Genomic DNA, 20,956 nt, shown 5'->3' with positions numbered 1-20,956 from the left:
AACCCGATTTCTGCCCTCCTTCTTCATCTACCCATCTACCCTGATCCATTGCTTCCAATGTTGCTTCCTCTTTTGCCTTCTCAACCAAGGCAGAGAACGCCCCATTTACGATTCGACGATGTCTGATTTACTTGTTTTGAGCTCTATCCCCCATTATCAAATTCCCCCATTCTCTTGCCTTGTTTTTCCCTTGACAAATCCCCCATTCCCAAGTTTTCGGACGGGCTGTTTCACCCCTTTCTTTGTTTCTTTTGGCACTTTTGTTTTCATTGTATGCCATCTGGGTTGAAAGGCGTTGTGGTGAACTTTCCCTTTTCGATAGTGATTAGATAGTAATCATCACTATTAAAAACAAAATCCCTTAGGTTTTTTTCGGCGTAAATGGTGGAATTTGGTCAGTAGTACTAGGTTGCGTAACCCGAGTCACTTCGTTCATTCTGGAGTCAGGGTCGCTTGGGGCTTTAGGCTTCGGGCTTGGGGTTTGGGGTTTCGTGCTTATGATGTCGTTTTTCTAAGGCTCATGCACTGGGGCAACTTCTGGCGTGAATCAGATATCTCTGGCCAATTAACAGCTGAACAACGCCTTACTATGAGAGGGACATGGGTTGTCATAACCAACGCAAAATTTACTACACTAGGTACGAATCTACTGCTGCCCCTATACAATGATATCTCGATACCCGTGCAATAATTTAGGCGAATCAACATTTCTCATTCTGGTACGGTACAAAAATGTCGATCTATGTGCTAAGTGGATCATATGTCTCAGTGTGCTATGAGGCTTGGTAAGTTATTGGCTTTTGGATGTTTCGCACTACTTTCTTGTTACCATCACAATTATTTTCCACAACGGGTGTCTGTCGGCTGAAAGAACGTATAGTTGGCGACTACCTGCTCTTTTGATACCTCATCGAGTCGGGTGAAGCTTTTATGAAGAAAAATTAGAGTAAACTTTACTGGAATATGTGTAGTTTTAGTCGTGTTAAGCAACGGCAATTTTTCAACTCAATCTGGGCATAATGTTGAAAAATGGACATCAAGGAAAAAGGAAAGTGTTTCTTTTGTATAGTAACGTTACTGTATAGACCTATTGTAGTTAGTTCTTCTGCCTTTCGAACACCTGCTCCGCTCGATCCACTTTTGAGAAGAAAGGGAAGCCACTTACGTTTGCAATTGTCTGTCAGGAATGTACTGTAATTGTGGGTTGTATTGTGAAAATGTTGCGTCATTGGGCCAAGTGGCCATTTTCTAAACTTCCAAGGAGATGAGTGATTAATATGTACACAGAATGAAAGGCGACATCCAGGCAAGGGCTAGAGCTCCAGTCCATATACCGGACTTCAATTATAAAATTGACATATTCCAGTTCGCTTCATGGCCAACTTTCAAGACAAACAATGTGTCTTAAGGAAACAATCACAGTCCACGCAACAAGTGATATGGCTAGTCCTACCAAAATCAGAGTAAAATAGCCCAACCATTACCCACGCCAGCCAATTCTGACGAGCAAACTGATCCATAACATAACGAATGCCTTCAGTGCGATCGAGAAGGTTATCGCTCATATCGATTTTCGTAAACAGTTGAAGATTCGACAGTTCCTTTTCTGGTACTTTTCGACACATAGCGATCGTTTTGGTCTCCGAGAACGCAAAAGAAGTGCCGAAAATAGCATAGAGTCGAGCCATCGGATGTTGATTCAATGATTTCCAATCTTTTCTCACCCAGCGAGGTCGTATTTCCCAAGGGAACCGACGAATTTTCATCAATGATTGCCTCCATGACTCGAAGTTCAACCGAGACCGGACTCCACTGACGGCGTGAACACAACCGTGTGAGCCCATGGCCAGATGACATAGTAGACGATCGGCTACTACATCGACAGGGACTTCATCGCCAGTGACATCCGCCGTTGGATCTTCCATATTTGTTGCAATCTTGAGACTCCGAGATGGGGATAGAGCAAGTCCTGCGGCAATCACTGTATACGGCGACGACATGGGCATGTTGTACCCTGGAAATGGTAGGCACTGAGCCGGTCCGATAACAGATGGACGCACAATAAGGAGTTTCTCACTTGAAGAAAATTCAGTGAATCGACTTTTGAGCATTCTCTCAGTGAGGTGTTTGGCATAGGCATATGCCCAAGGGAAGTTTTCCGCTTCATATGCTTGGCTCTTGCCATGTTTTCGAAGTTCATTCAGCTCGTCGAAGGCGTGGTAGTGGTGTTGAAGTTCGTATATCTTTTCGTCGATTTTCACGTCTGTGTTTTGACTCCGTTGATAGAGGTGTGCGTTGGCATATGCGGTAGAGACGTACACAAAACGGTCGAGCTGGGTGCATGAGAGAGCAAAATCGGCAATCGTTTCCGTAGGTTCGATGATTGTTCGAGCCAGGCGGTTTACTGGCTTTATCATATTGATCGAGGAGGATGCATGGATGATGACATGGATATTGTTGCGTATGGCATTCAAACCTGGGTCTTTGAGCCCCAAATTGGGTAGTAGAATGTCACCATCAAGGACAACCAGGCGAATTGAATGGTGCAGCCTTTCCAATGTGCCATGGGGAAGCCATTTTCTCCACCTGGTTTGAATTTTCCTGTATAAACAAGATTAGAGTGATATCTTGCGTGCGATAGATAAACTCACTCCTTGCCACCTCTACAGATTAGATAGATACATGATACCGATGTGCTGGTGAGCAGGCGATGAACGATTGCTGTACCCAAGAATCCAGATCCACCTGTCACTAGGATTGATTTCTCATTGTAGTACTCCCACATGTCGAGGTTGTAAATTTGATAACTTTATGGAGCCAAGAGCCATATTCTTGGCAGAAGGGTCAAAGCAGTCTCAAGTATTGAACTTTATGGGCTTTATTTACCACGTGTGGTCCCTGATTCTTGTTAATCCCTAGTGTGAGGTCATTGCAATTTAGAGTTGCCTCCTTAGAGCATACCATCTGTCTTCTGCGCCGCCATGCCGTGTCTTGGAATGATACGTATCGCGATCCCTTGCATAGAGCTTGGACTAGGCTGTCAATCATTAAAAACGCGTAGATCTGGTATCTGGTTTAACCTCTTTCATTCCAGGCAATAGCTTCCCATGGGCAAGATGCGTGGGGAGAAGTATGGAGGGGCTTCCCTCTATTGCATGGGGCGTAGATACTGAAACCTGCATTCCATATAGCGTATGGATCCACGTGGAATCTTTCCCTGCTTTCTCGCATTGTTTCCATGTTTCGAAATATGAGTCGGTCTGGCTATACTATGTTAGTAAGGAAGGTTATAGTTCAGACTACATACATTTCATTATAACCATCAAGTTATCCTATCCTTGTTTGTCCTGGGAAAGCAGTAATCATCATCACTAAGTATCAGTAACGTGGGACACGAACATCAGACTACAACCTTGACGCAGTTCACAACCGTCATTAAATGGTATTCAAACTAAACCAATAGTTTGCCTTCAAAGTTAGGTACTGATTTAGGAAAGAGCAGCCATGTTATGGCTTTTACAAAATTTGAATTGCGACTACATTTTCACATAGTGATTAGCTGCACGTACAGAGAGCACTAGGAGATGGGTACTAGATATGTAATTCAACTAACAATACCCATGCTTGTTTGGCTGCAAAAGCCGAATCAGTAGCGAGGAATATATCGGTGCATTTCAACATCATGCGTTTTCACTCAAATCTTCCCCTCGTAATGCATCTGAATGAGCTATCCCCAGCGAGAAGATCAATATTGAGGTTTCATATCTTTTTTTTTTGCAAGAGTTATATGGAAGCAACTGTTTTGAGACTTTTATACTTGGAAATAAAAAAAAGATAGGGGCTAGTTTGGCTATCACTAATTCAGGATAGTAATCTGGAATCTACGAACATTAACGTTATACGGTAATTCGAGGGTTAATTGATCTTAAAGTGTGATTACTTGTACAAATGGTAGGAAGAATTATATCAAGACCGTCTTGGCCGCATGTGAAAATGATATTAACAACCAAAGCATCCTCATATATTAATTAACACATTCTATCGTTGTATTACATTCCATTATATTCCACCGTATTTTGAAGATCTGAAATTACTCGGCCTTCTCATGGACCCAGTTCTCAAGAACTTTGTCCATCATATCACCCTCAAGCAAGTTCTCATAGACGATGCCAACCCAGCCACCGATGGTCTTCTTGCCCTCGGTGGGGAGACCATTCTGGTGGTTGTACAAAGGATCATCCATGATGCCATAGTGAGCAGGCACATTAAGCTTCGTGCGAACGTAGTTATATAGCTGAGAAGTACCATCACCAAGCTGGGAGGCAACATCCTCGGAAGAAATAGTGGGGTTGGGGTAGTACATAGCATCGGCAGTGGCGGACACAATGCTGTGGAAGTTCTTCTTAAAGGCAATGATCGTTGAGGCGGGACACTCGGGCTTGTTGGCGGCCATGAAGTCGCTAACGGGCGACATAACTGCCTCGGCAACAGACACGACACGGTCCTTCCAGGTGTTGGTGTTGGCCTTGTACCAGTTCTTCTCGATAATGGGGAAGAGGGACTTGCTAAGAGCCTCAATCTGCTCAGCGGACAATCCGAGGCCGTGCAGGGCTCCGAATTCGGAGGCGTCCTCGACCTTGGTGCGGAGAGTAGAGAGGAAGCGCTTGTGGTTTGCGCGGATTTCGGCAGCCTGGCAGCAGACATAGATGTGGCAGGCGCTCATGTGGGCCAAGATATCGGCGGCCTCCATAGTGCGGCGGGCAGAAATCAAAGCAAGGGAGTTGATACCCTGGTTGTGCATCTCGGCGGACATGACGTGAGCAGAGACGGGGTGGGCCAGGGCAGCCAACTCGGACATGTAAGCGGACATGTTGATATCGATACCCTTCATAGTAAAGCCTTCCACGGCACTGGCGTTAAGGTTGGCCTCGAGACCGTTGTTTGTAGCGGGGTTGATAATCTCAGTAACCTGGGACCAGAGCATGCGTCCAATCATTTGAATGGCCAGACGGGCCTTGTCCATAGCGGAGGTAACAGCGGTTGCTTGGAAGTTTCCACCGTTCAACACCTGGCCGCAAGTGGGGCTCTCGGGGTTGGTGTCAACCAGAGGGTTGTCTGATGTGGAGTTGAGCTCAGTCTCGAGCTGCTGTTGGGCGAGGAGGAGGTCCTCAAGATATGGTCCAACCCATTGGGGAGCCGTTCTTGTGGAATAACGGTCCTGGCAGAGACCTTCGCCGAATTTCCTTTGCGACTCAAGGCCAACAACATACTTAGAGCCCTTCAGGAAGCGGCGGATGTTGTTTGCGGCCTCGATTTGACCAGGGTGGGGGCGAACGTCGTGGATGAAAGGTTGGGTCCACTCGACGTTTCCGGCCAAGCACTCGGAAGAGAACGCAGTCAACATCTGAGACAGCAATGCGAGCTGCTGAGTATCATACAGCGCCAAGCTGGCGACTGCTACGGAAGGCGCAGTACCGTTAATGAGGCCAAGTGCTTCCTTGGGACCGAGTCCAGACGGGGCAAGCCCGGTGATCTTCAACGCCTCTGAAGAGGGCATAATCTTGGCATCGGCACCCTTGCCCATCTGGACAAAGACATCGGGGTTACCCATGATAGCTCCAGCAATGTAAGCCATGGGCATGAGATCACCAGATGCGGAGATGGTTCCACGAAGGGGAATGAGGGGGGTGATATCGTTCTTGAGCAAGTCAATCAAGCTCGAGAGTACGGACTTGCGGATGGCACTGTGTCCACGGAGGTTCTGGTTGGTACGGGCCACAATAGCGGCACGAGCCCAGGCGGGAGGCATGACATGGGAGGGCTGACGCTCCGAGTTGCTGGCGGGGTTCTTGTCAGCGGAAGTGACGATTCCACTCTGAATGAATTGGAGCAGATGTGTTTGCAGCTTCACAAGCTCCTTGGTTCGGGTGTCAGCACTGCCACCGAAGCCAGTGTTGACACCGTAGATCACACATTCTTGCGCGATGTTATCGGCGAGGGTTTGAACGGAGAGGTCAAGACGCTTGGCAATCGCTTCGTCGTCGCTGATGGTAGGCTCGACTCCGTGGCGGGCCACGGAGACGATGGTAGAGATGTCAAGGTTGTTGCCATCGAGAACAATGTTCTCCTGCTTGTTCTTCAACTCACGCGCACGTCTCAACAGGTGAAGAGTGGCGCTCATGTGAGCCGACTGGTTGTGCCTTGTCACGGTCATGATGGGCAGACAGCAAAGGATCCAATGCCTTAACTAGAGGTGCTGTGTTATAGTTTGCTCAATTGGGGTATCCAAACGATAACAGGGATCCGAAAGAGAATGCAAAAGCTAGAGGAATGCAACAAAAAGAGAAGAGGAATGGAGAAAGGAGAAAAACAGGGAGAGCGGAGAGCCAGGTATCTATTGTCTCCTTATTTCCTTGACCGAAAATAAAAAATATGGTCAGTGGAAACCGGTTCACAATGATAGTGGAGTAGAGTTCCTCAGCTGAAGCTCCCAGGTGGATCTGATTCAGTGCCGCCATCGACATCAGCGCGTATTTTAAGCCCCACCCCTGGGCAGACCCACTTTCAGCTTAGCTCACTGGGCCCACATATGGCGCTAAACGTCCATTTTGGGCTTAGCCAAATGCGGATCATTACCCACATGGGCATCAACCAAGATTGAATTTGCGATCGGCGATATGCGGCCTTTTACACAAAAAAGATGATCTGAAGATCTGAACCACGACGTGCCGTGTACGGTGGGTCGATGAAAAGGGGCAGAGATTTTCTTACACTAGTATTACATATAGCCTATCGGACCCATCCGCAGTCCAAACAATTGTCAACAAGAACTCCCGATCGGATCAGATCGGCTTCCTTGCGGTTCTACAGTACACTGGTTGAACTAACTTCGCTCGCGCGTTCTAGCGCGTATTACCCACTCCAAATAACCCACCTTGTTTGGACCTCCTTAAATCACATTCTATCGTCTCAGTCCTGAAAATACATGTAATGGAAATCTTGTGAAAATGGCGGAGCTCTCACCTATTACCCGATTGAGTTTCCCACTCCGAGATCGACTCCCTTTGTGCATCACCACAGCTCAAAACAAAGAGCAGTCGCTTTCTCGATAGCATTGTCAAAGAGTCTGGGATGGGAAAAGCTCTAGAAAAACTGGGTGTTCCATTGCGTAATATGAGCATTGCAATCTGCCCTTCCTCGATAAGCTGTTTAGGCTAGCGATTTGATGGTCGATCGCGGTCTCCCCCCAACAAACTCAGCCAGCCATTCACGTGCATTTTCTAACCACGAGTTCCTTGCTGGGCCTACAGATGGGTTGTTAGCTGTTACAGGTACAGTAGACTCGTAAATCCGGTATATGTAAATGTACTGTGAGTGGGGACCTCACGTTCTATAGCATTTCATTGGCAGGATTCTTGATGGAGGTGTCAACCCGTAAATCCGGTTATTTGTTTTCGCTTTTCGTCGGAGCTTTCCATGGAGGGTCAGTGCGACGGGATATGCGTTTTGCCTTCATCACATCACCCATAGTCGCGCAACACCAAGGCGGAGCTCCCCTTTCTCAGGCACCGACCACCAGCGAGTCCTGACACAATTACACATGTTTTTTTCTCCTATTTCTTTTTTCGTTTTGGGATTGTTTTGGTCAAAATTTGCGTCAGTGGAGCTGTATTAAAATGTGCTGAAAAATAGAAGCGTGCTTTTCCTTTTCTATAAACCCAACGCCGCTGAATTTACTGTATCATACGGCTCATTGTAACTCAATCCAATCTGATTTTTGACTGCTAAATAAATAATGGCGAGCCTTCCATTGGTAGGTGTTATCCGTCGGGGTGGATATTATGCATATGTCTACGGCTGAGGCCGTGGATTGACATGTACATGTACACATATGTACAGTAGTTCACGTTATGCACTAAAATCTTCTTGGCCTTATTATGTGGTGGAACCCGTCATGAATTGATCTTCAATCTTTACCCAAAGGGATGGAAACTCCTTGCATATAGATGTACATGTACGGAGCAATCCTGTAACCCACAAAAGTACTTTTCACTCATCCGTTCACCACGACTCCACCGTTGGGGTGCAAACTTTGACCTGAGATAAAACTGCTGTCTTGACTTGCTAGGAAGACAAAGCATGTTGCAACCTCACTCGGTTGTCCAGGGCGACCCATCGGAGTGCCACTAAATTGCTCCATAGCGGAGCTTGTCATTGTTGCTGGTATCAGTGGAGTCCAGACTATTTTTCTGTCAGTGCTGATCAAACTATGTCAAGTCTATTGAACCTACCTGGTCCGGGACAAACGCAGTTTACACGTATTCCATTCTTCACTTGCTGATTAGAGAGCGCTCTGGTGAATGCAACGATTGCACCCTTCGTTGAAGTATAGTCAAGCAAGTCGGGACGCCCGATATAATGGTTGACTGAAGCGCAGTTGATGATCGTCGATCCATTCTTCAGGTAAGGGATCGTATACTTTGAGAGATAGAAGACGGGATGAATATTAGTGTCAAATGTGCTTTCCCATTGTGCTCTATCTCAACATATTAATACCAGAGTAAGGGATTGGGAGAAGTCAAAGATTAGAAACTTACTCATCCAAATCTTTGATGTCGTCAAGCATGGTTTGGGTGCCAGCGTTGTTCACCAGAATGTCAATGCCGCCCATGTTGTGAAGAGCCGTTTCGACCACCATTTTGCAATTCTTCTTATCCCGCAGGTCTGTTGCTAGACATAAACAACTTTGACCTGCTTCTTCCACTCGGCGTTTTGTCTCCTGCGCATCTTTCTCCTCTTCAGGCAGATATGTGATCAAGCTAGACGCGCCTTCCATGGCAAACAGAATAGCAACCGCACGTCCAATTCCTGAATCGCCACCGGTTATGATAGCTCTCTTTCCCGACAGCTTTCCGGCTGCCTTGTAAGTCTGGTAGCCATTATCCTCAGTCGGAATTTGTGTTGATGTGGGTTTTGGATCCTCCATTTCAGCCTGCAAGCCGGGCTTCTTGTGATGCTCGATTGGGATTTGATGGTCTGCAACATTCGTCAGAAAGCTTGAAGATGCATGTAACTGAGATGGTCCAACCAGTCTGAAATTGGGACTTGGGTCCCTTAGAGGGCCTTTCCACCTGCTCTTGCATGTTTATAATGTTCCGTTCGATATCGTTTCTAGGGTACCGGTGCGGATGATGAAATATGTTCAATTGCCGAGGATATGGAAATCCACTTCACAATTAATTCAACAATTTTTGCTTGAATAAAAAGAATTGGGCGAAGCGAAAGTCTGATGATGTTTTATAGACAGGCGGTTTCGGGGAAAGAACTGTCGATCTCGTCAGTATGACGTCTACCTCTTGGTATCAGGGATGCCCAACCATATTCGTTATGTATATTTCTGGCTATTCACCTTTTCCTATACTCCAAAATCCTGTTTCATAGACACTCTGCTTTTTGCCATCCTATTTCATTGACAGGTTTTTATTGTCTCCAAACAGGCGTATAGGGTCAAAGTGGGGCATCCGACTTCGTCTAGATTTACACGGTCCGGTGGAAGTGATGATGCAAAAATTAGCTGCACAAGATACTGGAATAATATATTAAGCATTTTGCTAAGGAAACATGTCATCTGTACGAGGGTGATGTAGGGTATAGTTAAGTCCGGCAGATATATATCTTGGTGGTAGGCTGTATACGAACAACTTCTGGGAAACTATTTCCAACGGCATATCGCCAATTCATACACAAAATTTATAGACGGGACTTGATAACATTTCTGTGCTCAACGAGTACGTGATCATACACTGATCATCCTCAAAAATCTATCACCCAATGCATTTGCTGCCAACGGATTACCTCCAGTGACCAGTTCCCGATGCAGCGTGGTCCCGCCAATCTTCTCAGGCATACCTTCAACCATAACAGCACCTTCATTTCTCAAGGCCGTCTCGACTTTCTCGATCTCCCCACCAAATAGTTTCTCCATCATTTTCTCTTCAGTATCACTCCAGCAGGTAATTTTATACCCCTTGTATACAAACGACCCATCACCTGTCTTCTTTGTACTCAATAGTGCATAGGGTCCATGACAGATGGCAGCTGTAGGTTTGTTCTCCTTATTGAAGTACCGCAGGATCCGCCCCAGCTCTGGATCGTCACCCAAGTCTTGAAGGGGGGCGTGTCCACCAGGGATAAAGAGACCCGCAAATGTGGCTAACTTCTCATTGCTGATGGTACTGAAGGGTAGAGGATGACTGAATCCGTTCTCACGCTTCATGCGTTCGATGAGTTCAAGTTCGCGTCGGCGTTCGTAGAAATTGCCTGCATAGGCGAGTAACGATTCGCTATTTGGGTCTGTGGTAGGCTCTTGGCCTTTGGGGGAGGCGAAAGTCACCTCGTGACCCGCGTCGAGCAGCTTCTGTAGCGGCTTTGCAAGCTCCTGGAGGAAGAATCCCGAAGGTTGATCTACCATTTTGCCGGCGTCGGATCCACTGGTTTTATGGAGAGGAAAAGAGTGTGCATCGCTGAGGATGATCAGTACTTTCTTAGACGGCATTGTATATTGCGATTCTGGGTTGGAGTTTCTATCACTTTGAGGTAGCGGAATAAAATGTAAAGAGATGGGGTGTCTTTTATCTTTCTGATGCAGCATGCATGACATCGAAGTGACGTATAGATCGCAACGCATGGAAAAGCCCGTTGATACTTGATCGACACAAGGTAAACCACATTTGGTTCTCTGGTTCCTCTTCTAGGCAAAGCTCTTCTCTCATGGACATACTTGCCCGTCAATGATTATAAACAACGGGCAGCTCCGGCGCCCCGTGGCTGCAACCCCGCCGACAAAACAACGACCCCGAGTCGATTACCGAGATATTTTGTATGCTCCTGAGGAGGCTTTGTGATATTAGATCATTGTATTTTGTCCATTGTGAGTATTAGGTTCGACCAAACTAGTCAGAATAGCCTTTACTCCGGCCCGAATACTGCATTGCGCGCAAAGGCCAGACTTAATATTCCTGCGAAAAGAGCTTGGACTGCCTGTTAATGTTATTTGCAATCCATCAAAATAGGCATGAGACGTGTTCACATTGGTTTGAGTCACAATCGTAGGGCGTGTGTGTTGCGCTGTACGGTAGCGGCGCATCTCTTCTGCTGGCTGATTATTCGCGTCATACTTTAAAGGTAGACAAGTACCCCTCGTACAACACGGGGGCAATTCTCACTTAGCCTCCGGCCATATCTGACCCAAGGCAGCTCTCACCTACATTACGCCTTTCGTACATGTACCAAAACAGTACCCACCTTGGCACAGCACCCCACTGCTAGCCGTATGCAAGCTACACGCCAGGGATGTATAACAGTAGTGAATGTAAGTTGCACTCAAGCGAGACTGTATTATAATATATAGTGAGATATTAACGTTAGTATCTGTGATAGCTCTATTAAACTAACCGTGTCAGTTCTGGTTGTGTTCAGTAGCTGAGCGGTGCTGGGAATGCCGGTTCTTGCAGATCTTTATTAAACCCACAAATTTAGGTTTAAGCAAGGCCGAGACAACTTGATCTGCTAAAAAAGTAATCTTGGTTTGATTTTTTAAGGCTATTTGATTAGTGCTAAGGGGGCAGCTATTGGAGTTTATCGGCTATGGATCGTAGGTCGGCCCAATCAAGTACAGAGATATTGTGTCCACTGGACTTTTTCTTCTGCGCCCAACCTGCCTCCCCGATACAGTAATAAACACTCCCGCCTGAATGTATACAGCAGTACAGGCAGTGCTGTGGGTGTGTGCAAGCCCACGAAGGTAGATGTGGATGTATTTAAACGTCACAGCTCACCAGCTCACTTGCTTTGTATTTGGAAGCAATTGAGCATGTAAAATAGGTCAGTGTTCGATTCCTTTCCGCCATTTTGTTGGCTTGAGGCCCTAGGACTCCTCGAATAGCTTCCAAATCAAAGGCCAAATGCCGAACAAAAGGGGTTACGGGTGTCTTCCGTAGTGGATAACATCTCCACTTTACTGAGCATGACGGTGGTTTTGTCTCTTGTTATTGGGGAATGTCGAGATATAGAGGGTCACACATGACTTATTGATACCCTTATTGGCTCTATGTCAGGGTTCCTAAGTGGGTATCTAATGGATCAATCAATTGGGCAATCTCCGTGCTGTACTCCATATACCTACAGTAGTTCGATCCAACAAACCTAATAACAGGTTTACCTAGCCCACCACGAAAAAAGGGTTTAAAATACTTCTTCTCCTCCCCTAACATTCAAACTATCTCTCACATTTTTCCAACTCTTACACTCTTTTCCCACTCTTACACTCATTTCTCGCTTTTCACACTCGTTTCACATTCATTTCAATACCACCACCAAATACCACCATGTACGCTAGCAACATCGTCCTCTTCGCCATTGGCGCCCTGACCGCCTCCGCAAGCCCTCTGCTTCAGCAGCGCTCGTCCTACACCGCTTGTCCCTCCGGCATGTACGAGAACCTGCAGTGCTGCAAGACCAACGTCGTTGGAATTGCCGCCTTCCAATGCAAGGCTCCTTCCAAGGAGCCCGCCAGCCTGGACGAGTTCAAGAGCCTCTGCGGTGCCCCTGCAGTTTCAGCTCTGTGCTGCACGCTTCCTCTTGTATGTCATAGCAATAATCCAGAAACTCATCTGCGTCCGAATAAACGTGTAACTGACAAACTGTATAGGCCGGTCAGGATGTTGTGTGTATGGACCCTCTCCCTGATATGTCTGCCATGTCGTCCATGGGAGGATCAGGCTCATCCGGCTCATCCGGTATGCCCTCCATGGGATCTGGTTCCACTGGCTCCACTGGTCTGCCCTCCACCCGCTAGAGCGTCTTTGTCAAGGGCCGTTGCTTCGTTTATACAATCCAGAGTATCATTCAAAGCCCGGCGTTTTTGATTATGACTGAAGTTGACATTGCCCGGATAACGGGTTCGGACATTATACCAGGAATATTGATAAACATTTTTGATAATGTTAATTGTATATCATTCTACAAAGTCACCGAGCTTAACACGAATGTAGACTATCAACCATTATACACAAAAACACATCGCATAGTATTGCTCCGCCTGTCAGACCAACCTTTCAAAAAACGAGTGGATAATCCCCTCGTTACTAGCCTCGTACTCTCTAAGCTCCACTGTACCATCTTCCTTCAAGAAAGTATTTGGCTGCACAATTTCCACTTCGGCTCCGGATTTGACGCGACGATCTTTCTCCACGTCTCAGACGCACCATCCACGGCACTCAGTATTCCGTGTAATAGCCAACATGCCTCTACATCGGCGGTAGAGTGCCACATATGGATCTTGTACAGTAGTCGTCCGATGGAAGGTGTTCCATGCGACATGAGTGGAGAAGATCAACGCGAACAAACAGCTTCCTTCTGCGATAATATGTTCTATACTTAGCACACCATCGTCGTCTTGAACAATGTGCTTCAGTATTGCAAAATGAGCGTCTAAAATAGAAGCGATGACCAGTTATTTTCATGCTCTGGTTGTCCTTCAATGTGAGAATTTACCAGGCTAAGATCACCACACCAGGCCTAGTCTTCCACCCTGAGAGTACGAAGTACGCGTCCTTCAACACTAATGTAAAGATAGGTGTTATAGATGACTGCGTCTTGTCAGTGATATCAACAGCGCTCATTGCAATGGTACATAAACACTCACGGTCATCCGCGTAAGGTGTGATGTTTTCATCATATCCAAACATAGCGAGAATGTCCTTGTTGCCGGCCAGATATTAGGCAAATAGAAAAGCCGGCATTCTTCCACTGTGAATGCCAACACCAATACCCGAATACACTGCTCCACGTTTATTTTGGGTTATACCAAGTCTCTATTGGGTTTCCTGTCACTTGGTTGATCGGCGGTTTGATGTGATCAAAGTTGAACTCTCCAGGGGTTGGTTCACTAAGTAGTTTCCCAGAGTCATGGCTAATGAGCCCATGCATGGCTGTAATGTTGAATCTTACGATATGGGCGCAGTTCATGTATACCTCTTGTCAGGACATGCAGCCTGCCTAGTGTATCAGGCTGATGCCTCATGTGTCGGGCCTTATGTAAACCTCCGGTTTGGTCTCCCTTTGATGCTCATGCAGTCCTCCTTAGGGATTCCGCTTGGCAGCCCTGGATCCTCCCATGCTTCCATCTATATAGGGCTATAGCTTCCCGTAGTGAATGAAGCATCTTATTATTGGTATTCAGGAAAACTTCCCATTATAGCGGCTTCAGCGACACTAGACGGCGTTTAAGTTATTTACTCAAAATTATTGTTTCTCGAAATATCGAGCCTAGGGGGGTTATCATGTGACTAACGTTCGATGTATATTAATTTTTTCTCTTCTCCCTCCCTTTCCCCTGTTCAAATTCCCTTTCCCAGAATGTCGGACTTTTTTACCAGCATGTCGGACCTCTTTACTGGCCTGTCAGACCAGGAGAACTATGACCAGGGCTACATCATCCGGCTGCAGGAAAAGCGGGAAAGGAAGCTCCTTCGAGCCATCCGTAAGAACGACATCGCCAAGGTCAACGCACTCCTCACAGATGGTGTTTCACCTGATGGCAGCTCTGAGAGAGCCCCATTGCAAACCGCCGTCTGGCTAGGCAGACGCGAAATCATACAACTACTCATCCAATATAACGTCCAATCTCCGAGCAAACCCGGCCCCGATTCGGACGACGACGAGTTGCTCACAGCAGCCGGTCGGGGCCGTGTGGAAATCCTAAATATGCTTATAGAGTACCGCAAGAAGCTTGGCTACAAGGGCACTGCCTGGCCAAGCCGTCGAGGTGACGAGCCCATTCACCGCGCTGCCACTTGGGGTCGCTTGGAATGTCTTCAGTTGTTGGTGCAGGAAGGTGCCACGATTAACCTTGAGAATTCCCATTGGGAAACGCCATTACACCGTGCTGCTAGTCTTCCGACTGGAGTACGTAATGGACTACCGGTGCTGCGGTTTTTACTTGCATCAGGCGCAAATGTCAACGCCTTAACCAATACGGGTGACACGCCTATTTTGACGGCTGCTCGTGCCGGTAATGAAGCCGCTGTTAAAGAATTGCTCAAGTCATCGCCTGATCTACACCAAAAGGGTCAATTTGGAGAGACGGTTTTACTTGTTGCTATCTCTTCTTGTCCCATGAAAACGGTGCGGATGCTCGTCGCAGCGGGTGCTGACATCCACTGTCGGACTAAGTGGAATGCTTCTGTTTTACATCAGGCGGCCGAAGCTGGGAGAATCAAGACTTTCAAATGGACCCTCGATAATAGCAATCTCACCATTGACGATCTCGACTGTCATAATTGGACTCCACTACACTTTGCTGCGTGAAAGAACCAGGTGGCGATGGCCAATTACTTACTTGAACACGGAGCGAATCCATCAATCGCATCAACTACAGGAAATCATACCCCTCTTCACCTAGCAGCTGCTCATAACAACGGTTCCATCCTACAATCAGACGACGAACAAGACGATTCCACCCTTGTCGAGTGCCTTATTCAACATGGTGCTGATGTGATGGCATTGGCAGACAGTAATATTTTGTACTTTACGGGATGGGTCGCACAGGCATCCCGCACCAATATGTACTGGACCTCGAAAGGAAATATTACCCAATCCGACATGATCTGTCCCCTCCACTGCGCCGCCAGCAGTGGCGCCATTCAGAGGGTAAAAGCGCTTCTATCAGCCGGCGCGGATATTCATACCCGCACTGCCCCAGGTGGAAAGACAGCGCTTCACCTGGTTGCGAGCAGGTCACTCCGGAACATGGTCCGTTTCTTGATTCAAAGAGGCCTGGATGATCAGCTAACTGATACTGAGGGACATACAATGGTTCACTATATGTCTCTAGTGGGACGATACGAGCCCGTGAGTATCAAGGACTTTCTTGTCGCCGGGAACCTTTACGAACCCTCGATGGAATCTGAGCTCGTTAGACTTAGACCCTTTGAATAATTACCCTGGAATACTAATATTAATTTCGTTTCCGCGAGACGCAGATCAATAATAGTAGCTAGCTAAGGTAACGCTTCTAAATTATATTAATAAATATCTTAATGCTTTAAGAGTTTTAATAGCTATCTTCTATCTATATCCTTATTATAAGAGAAAAGACTATAGCGACGTTGTAAATCTTCGTCGCTACTTCTTTAACGTATACTCGATTAAAGAACCGCGTTCGAACTACGTAAGTCGGAAAAGGAAATAGTAGTTAGAACCGGAACTTAAGCCTAAATCGAGGTCTATCCTAGCCTACTTAGAGACCTTAGACGTCTATATAGCTCTTAGGTTCGGAAATTAAGATAATAAGGATATACCGGCTTCTTTAGAGGAGGAGCGTATAGCTTTTTAGGGATCTTAATTATATTAATATAGACTAGATATATATAAAGAAGGCGAAGGCGGCCTAAACGCGCCTTCTACCTATATCTGGCCTAGCCTCGCTAGTATTATCGAAAAGGTAAAGTACTAAGAGTAAGAGTCTTACTTTAAGTTAGCCTAGTATCCTATAAAATAATATAGAGATAAGAAGTAGTTAGTTAAAGAATAAATTTATAAAACTAATTTCGTTCTATCTTATTTATATATAGTTACGCTATATCTCCTTAACGGTTAGTCCTACGTGCCGGAAGTGCCCCTATACGCTCTTACCTCTTACACCTACTATATTAACACACTAGTCGAGGAAGTTATCAAATCTAGACCTGGCTGTGACCCGCCCCGCGGGTCCAACTCTTGGACCCGCGACCCGACCCGCAGAGGGTTAGGGTCCAACCTCAGCGACCCTCCGATGCATAAATTTCCCGCGCTTTACCTTATTAGGATGGATAAAATAGATGACTTATGTTGATAAAATACCGTTATTTAACATTGTATTGGTCACAGTCATATTCATGATTCCTATTCTGCCACAAAAGCTATGAAATTGATAGTAATTCATCTATATATATGAAAATAAATAGAAGTAATGCCGTATTGTCAAACCTTTTATCGCTTTTGACTAAAGGTAGCTAGTTAAGGTAAGGTATTGTGGATTCTTATATGTTTGTTTCTAAAATATATATATTGCACCTTACACTCACTCCCTTACACTCACCTCCTTATGCCCACATCCTTATGCTCACCCTTTATGCTCGCTTCTCTATAGCCCCTTCCTTATATATATATATATATATATAAAGCGCTGCCTTCTCTCTCTTTCCTTCTATATATATCTTCTTATCCTTTCCGTATAGCCCTAAAAAAGGGGCCCCAAAGAGCCTCGCCGGCTAACGTTGCGATAGGATATTTATATGCGTCAAGACTTGTGCTACCTTTATCGTTGCTTCTCTTGCGATAAGAAATAGACCATAGAAATATTCTCTTATATATTTCGAAGCCACCTTAACGAGCGTAGAATTACGGGATTCGCCGTATAGGCTGCACATTTCTATGCCTCCCTTCTTCTAATCTTAGTAAGTAGGCAGCTGATAGATATAAATATAAACTCTTTACTAACTATACTCTTCCTAGCACAATATACCTAAGACCACGACGTTAGCGAAGCGAGATAATAACTAGGGCACTTTTGTTAATAACAATACAAGTGCCTAAGTAGCATATATTAGCAATAAGAAGTCTTCTACTTAGCACGAGAGTGAAGCTAGATATAGTGGCCTAAAAGTCTACGAGTATCGTGGAAAGGCTAATAGCGATTGCTCCACTAAGACGCTCGACTTTGTTACTACGGCTCCTAAGGAACTCCGTTAAGTCTCTACCAATAATCCCTAAATTAGCGGTGGAACGGATTAGGCCCCTAAAAAGTATGATCAAAGCTATGGTCTAGGCGTTAACAAAGCCCCGCTACTACTTTACGGATTCTAGAGAGTTCGGCCGGCTAATAGGAAGCTAGCATAGATTAATAATAGCATAAAGATAGTCATATTAACTAGTGCTCCTATAAGACACGTAAGGTCACGTGCTCTAGTTTTTTAGCTAAAAAACTATCTCCTTATTTTTCGGCTAAAAAACTATCTACCGGTTATTACTCTATCTATTATTATTAGGTAGAGGTCGTACACAAAAACCTTAATAAGGGTTATTAAGGGGTATTAAATGTTATTAAGGGTTATTAAGGGTTATTAAGGGTCGTAGAGGGTGACCCTTAGGGTCGTTAAGGTTCGTTAAGGGTGACCCTTAATAATTCACCAATAGGAGTAGTGTATTTTGAGCCCTACTTTAGAATATAATATATTAATTTAAAACCTAGCAACTCTCTAATATTCGTTCGTTCTTTAGTTATGTGAAACCCTCCTATAAGTTACCTACTCCTTACTAAATATTTATCTATACTACGTTCAATATATCCTAGTTCTCTAATATATATGCTTCCTCAACCTTTAAGGGAGCACTATTAGACGCTCTTTAATACCTTCTCCCTAACGATATACCGGTTACTACCCCTTACCCGTTAGGAAGTTAATAAACCTTAACCTTAGCCCGTGATAGCTATTAACCTACTTCTCTAAGCTCTCCGTAACGTCTACCTCTACCTTCTTCTCTCACGCTAATTAACCCCGACTATATTAATACCTTTATTCAATATTGTAATATAATAAGCAAGGAATTTGTCGAGTGGTAGCTCTAAACGGATTTTAGAAAGGTAAAGCGCGTTAACTAGGATACACGCTATTAGGCGGATTGCTAGGATAGCTTCGACTAAGTTACAAACGCTAGAGACGGTAAGCTAGGCGTAATATATAAGAAATATCGGAAGGTCCTTAATTATCCTTTAGCTAGCTATATAGGCACTTCGTCTATAAATAAGTATATAAAGGGGGTAAGTTATAGGAGGAACGTAACGAATAAACCGAATATTAGGTATTTACTTAAGATAGCTATATATTACCTTCCCTCCCTTTACGTTCGTTAATAACTATTTTATTAGGTATAAAACACACCGGCGGTTACCTTTTTATAAACTATTTAGGAGCAAAAGCTTTTAAATCTTATTATAGTGTCGTATCTTCCCTTTTTATTTCTCGAATATTAGGAATTTATAGATATAATTAAATACGCACGCCTCGCACTAACGCAGCTAAATATTCTATCACGTAAAGCTATTCGCGAGCGGCTAAAGGCCTTTATCGTAGAATATTAAGAAAAGCTTCTCTAGAGTTTACCCTAAAAGGCAAAGCTTTCACTTACACTAGACTATTAGACATCACCATTTTAGTAAGCGTTTATAGTAGTGATATATTACTTTTTGGATAAAGATTAGGAGTATCGTGAGGTTCTCCTTAGCTTCGAGCCACTAGTTAGCACGCACTCTAGCTCGAATCTTAGTGAGGTTATTACTCGGCTTCTACAAAGACATAATATCCTTGATCGTGTGCTCGTAATTACCACCGATAACGCCTCGAATAACACGACGCTAGTTTAAGCTATGAACGAGTTAGCAAGGACTATCTAGTAGAGCACCGAGGCTACTATTATTCGTGTACCTTATATTACTTATATTATTTAGATAAGTCTTATAGATTTACTTAGGAAGATAAAGATATCTCTGAATAACGACACCGCCGAGCTAAGATAGTCTAATAATCGTGTGCGGGCGCTTCGTGCACGTCAAAAAAAACATAAGATCGCGGATACACTAAATAAGGTTAGTTTTATTTTAAACTATATTATTATCTACTTACCTTATTCCTAGGTTCGTAACCTTACTATTTATATTAACGTAAGTCTATAACGACGGGATACGTTCTATAACCTCTAAGATAAAGAGCCTAAGCTTATTCTAATCTAAGATATTAAGATACGGTGGAATTCGACTTTCCTTATGCTTTGGCGAGCAAAGAGACTATAACTAATCTTTGATACATTTTGCTCATAGTACGAGCAGCCTTATTTTGCACTAGGCCGGGGAGAAAAGAGGTAGATTAAATATCTACTTTATATTCTTAAACCATTTTTTAGGTTTATAAGTCTTATATTAAGGACTAAAGACTCGAGTATTTATCTCGTCTTTAGTATATATAACCGCCTTTTCGATCACCTTAAGAAGTCAATTACAGCCCTTAGGCGAAAGAAGGTTCCTTAGAAATAGCTTATACTATCCGCACTTAAGGCCGCGTTAGCTAAGCTTTCGAAATACTATAAGGATATAGATAGTATTAATAGACACCTCTACGCTATTAGCGCTATTTTGTCTCCGTTATAGAAGCTCTAATTCTTCTTATTAAAGGAATAGGAATTAGACGAAGGAGAGGAGGTAACCTAGAAGGATATTTACTATAGTAGTCTTAAAACCTAATTCGAGGTTTATAAGCAGCGTTTAGATCTTAGAGAAAGTTAATCGCCGCTAAATAGTCTATTACTAGTGGTCGGTATTTTAGAGCTCGAGTCTACTTATAAATTAAATATATCCTAGCAATCTAATACTCCGTAGTAGGACGAGCTTACTCAATATCTTGATACCGGTAAGTTTAAGTATCTATCCCTACCCTTTATATTTAACTAACATTTATCTCCGCTATCTAGCACTACAACGTACATTACCTTATATTTTCTAGAAAGACCATAAACACAAGTGGCCTATTCTTATAAGCCTTGCTTAGGATATTATATCTATTCTAGCTATAGGTATAGGCGTAGAGCGATTATTTAACTCCGCACGAGATATATACCATTACCGGCGAGGCTCATTAAGGCCGAAGACGATCTAGGATCTAATAATATTTATATACACTATAAGATTCGAACTTTAGGAGCATCAACGGCTAATACTCTAGGAGTATCTCTCCTCCTAGAAGATCGCAGCCGCGAAAGAGGCCGATACTATAGCGGTTAATTCCTTTAAACCGATCAGTGATACTAAGGAAGACTTAGTTCAACTAAGTCAAGTGCAGCCTACTTTATAACTATCGCCTAA

At 44.5% G+C, this 20,956-nt stretch overlaps 5 protein-coding genes across 5 annotated transcripts; 2 read left to right on the top strand and 3 right to left on the bottom strand.

The window, feature by feature from the left end:
• Nucleotides 1-1,443: 1,443 nt before the first annotated feature.
• PENARI_c022G07072 (uncharacterized protein) lies at nucleotides 1,444-2,785 on the bottom strand (the record flags this gene model as incomplete). Its single annotated transcript, XM_022635400.1, has 3 exons — nucleotides 1,444-1,449; nucleotides 1,485-2,601; nucleotides 2,652-2,785. 3 exons carry the CDS (start codon nucleotides 2,783-2,785, stop codon nucleotides 1,444-1,446), a joined length of 1,257 nt encoding a protein of 418 aa, XP_022484829.1.
• A 1,305-nt stretch (nucleotides 2,786-4,090) lies between these two features.
• On the bottom strand, nucleotides 4,091-6,214 carry PENARI_c022G03040 (aromatic amino acid ammonia-lyase; the record flags this gene model as incomplete). The annotated part of the gene is made up of 1 exon (XM_022635340.1): nucleotides 4,091-6,214. One exon carries the CDS (start codon nucleotides 6,212-6,214, stop codon nucleotides 4,091-4,093), a length of 2,124 nt encoding a protein of 707 aa, XP_022484815.1.
• Nucleotides 6,215-8,053: 1,839 nt separating this feature from the next.
• On the bottom strand, nucleotides 8,054-10,555 carry PENARI_c022G05634 (uncharacterized protein; the record flags this gene model as incomplete). The annotated part of the gene is made up of 4 exons (XM_022635379.1): nucleotides 8,054-8,241; nucleotides 8,292-8,536; nucleotides 8,598-9,036; nucleotides 9,910-10,555. 4 exons carry the CDS (start codon nucleotides 10,553-10,555, stop codon nucleotides 8,054-8,056), a joined length of 1,518 nt encoding a protein of 505 aa, XP_022484833.1.
• Nucleotides 10,556-12,386: 1,831 nt separating this feature from the next.
• PENARI_c022G03593 (uncharacterized protein) lies at nucleotides 12,387-12,856 on the top strand (the record flags this gene model as incomplete). Its single annotated transcript, XM_022635347.1, has 2 exons — nucleotides 12,387-12,641; nucleotides 12,710-12,856. The coding sequence occupies 2 exons, from the start codon at nucleotides 12,387-12,389 to the stop codon at nucleotides 12,854-12,856; spliced, it is 402 nt and encodes a 133-aa protein (XP_022484745.1).
• Nucleotides 12,857-14,439: 1,583 nt separating this feature from the next.
• PENARI_c022G11268 (ankyrin repeat domain-containing protein) lies at nucleotides 14,440-15,369 on the top strand (the record flags this gene model as incomplete). The annotated part of the gene is made up of 1 exon (XM_022635454.1): nucleotides 14,440-15,369. The coding sequence occupies one exon, from the start codon at nucleotides 14,440-14,442 to the stop codon at nucleotides 15,367-15,369; it is 930 nt and encodes a 309-aa protein (XP_022484694.1).
• Between the last annotated feature and the right edge of the window lie 5,587 nt (nucleotides 15,370-20,956).

Source organism: Penicillium arizonense, assembly GCF_001773325.1.
Source record: "Penicillium arizonense strain CBS 141311 chromosome Unknown PENARI_contig022, whole genome shotgun sequence".
Classification (NCBI taxonomy): Eukaryota; Fungi; Ascomycota; class Eurotiomycetes; order Eurotiales; family Aspergillaceae; genus Penicillium; species Penicillium arizonense.
This window is presented reverse-complemented; position numbering and strand designations above follow the sequence as displayed.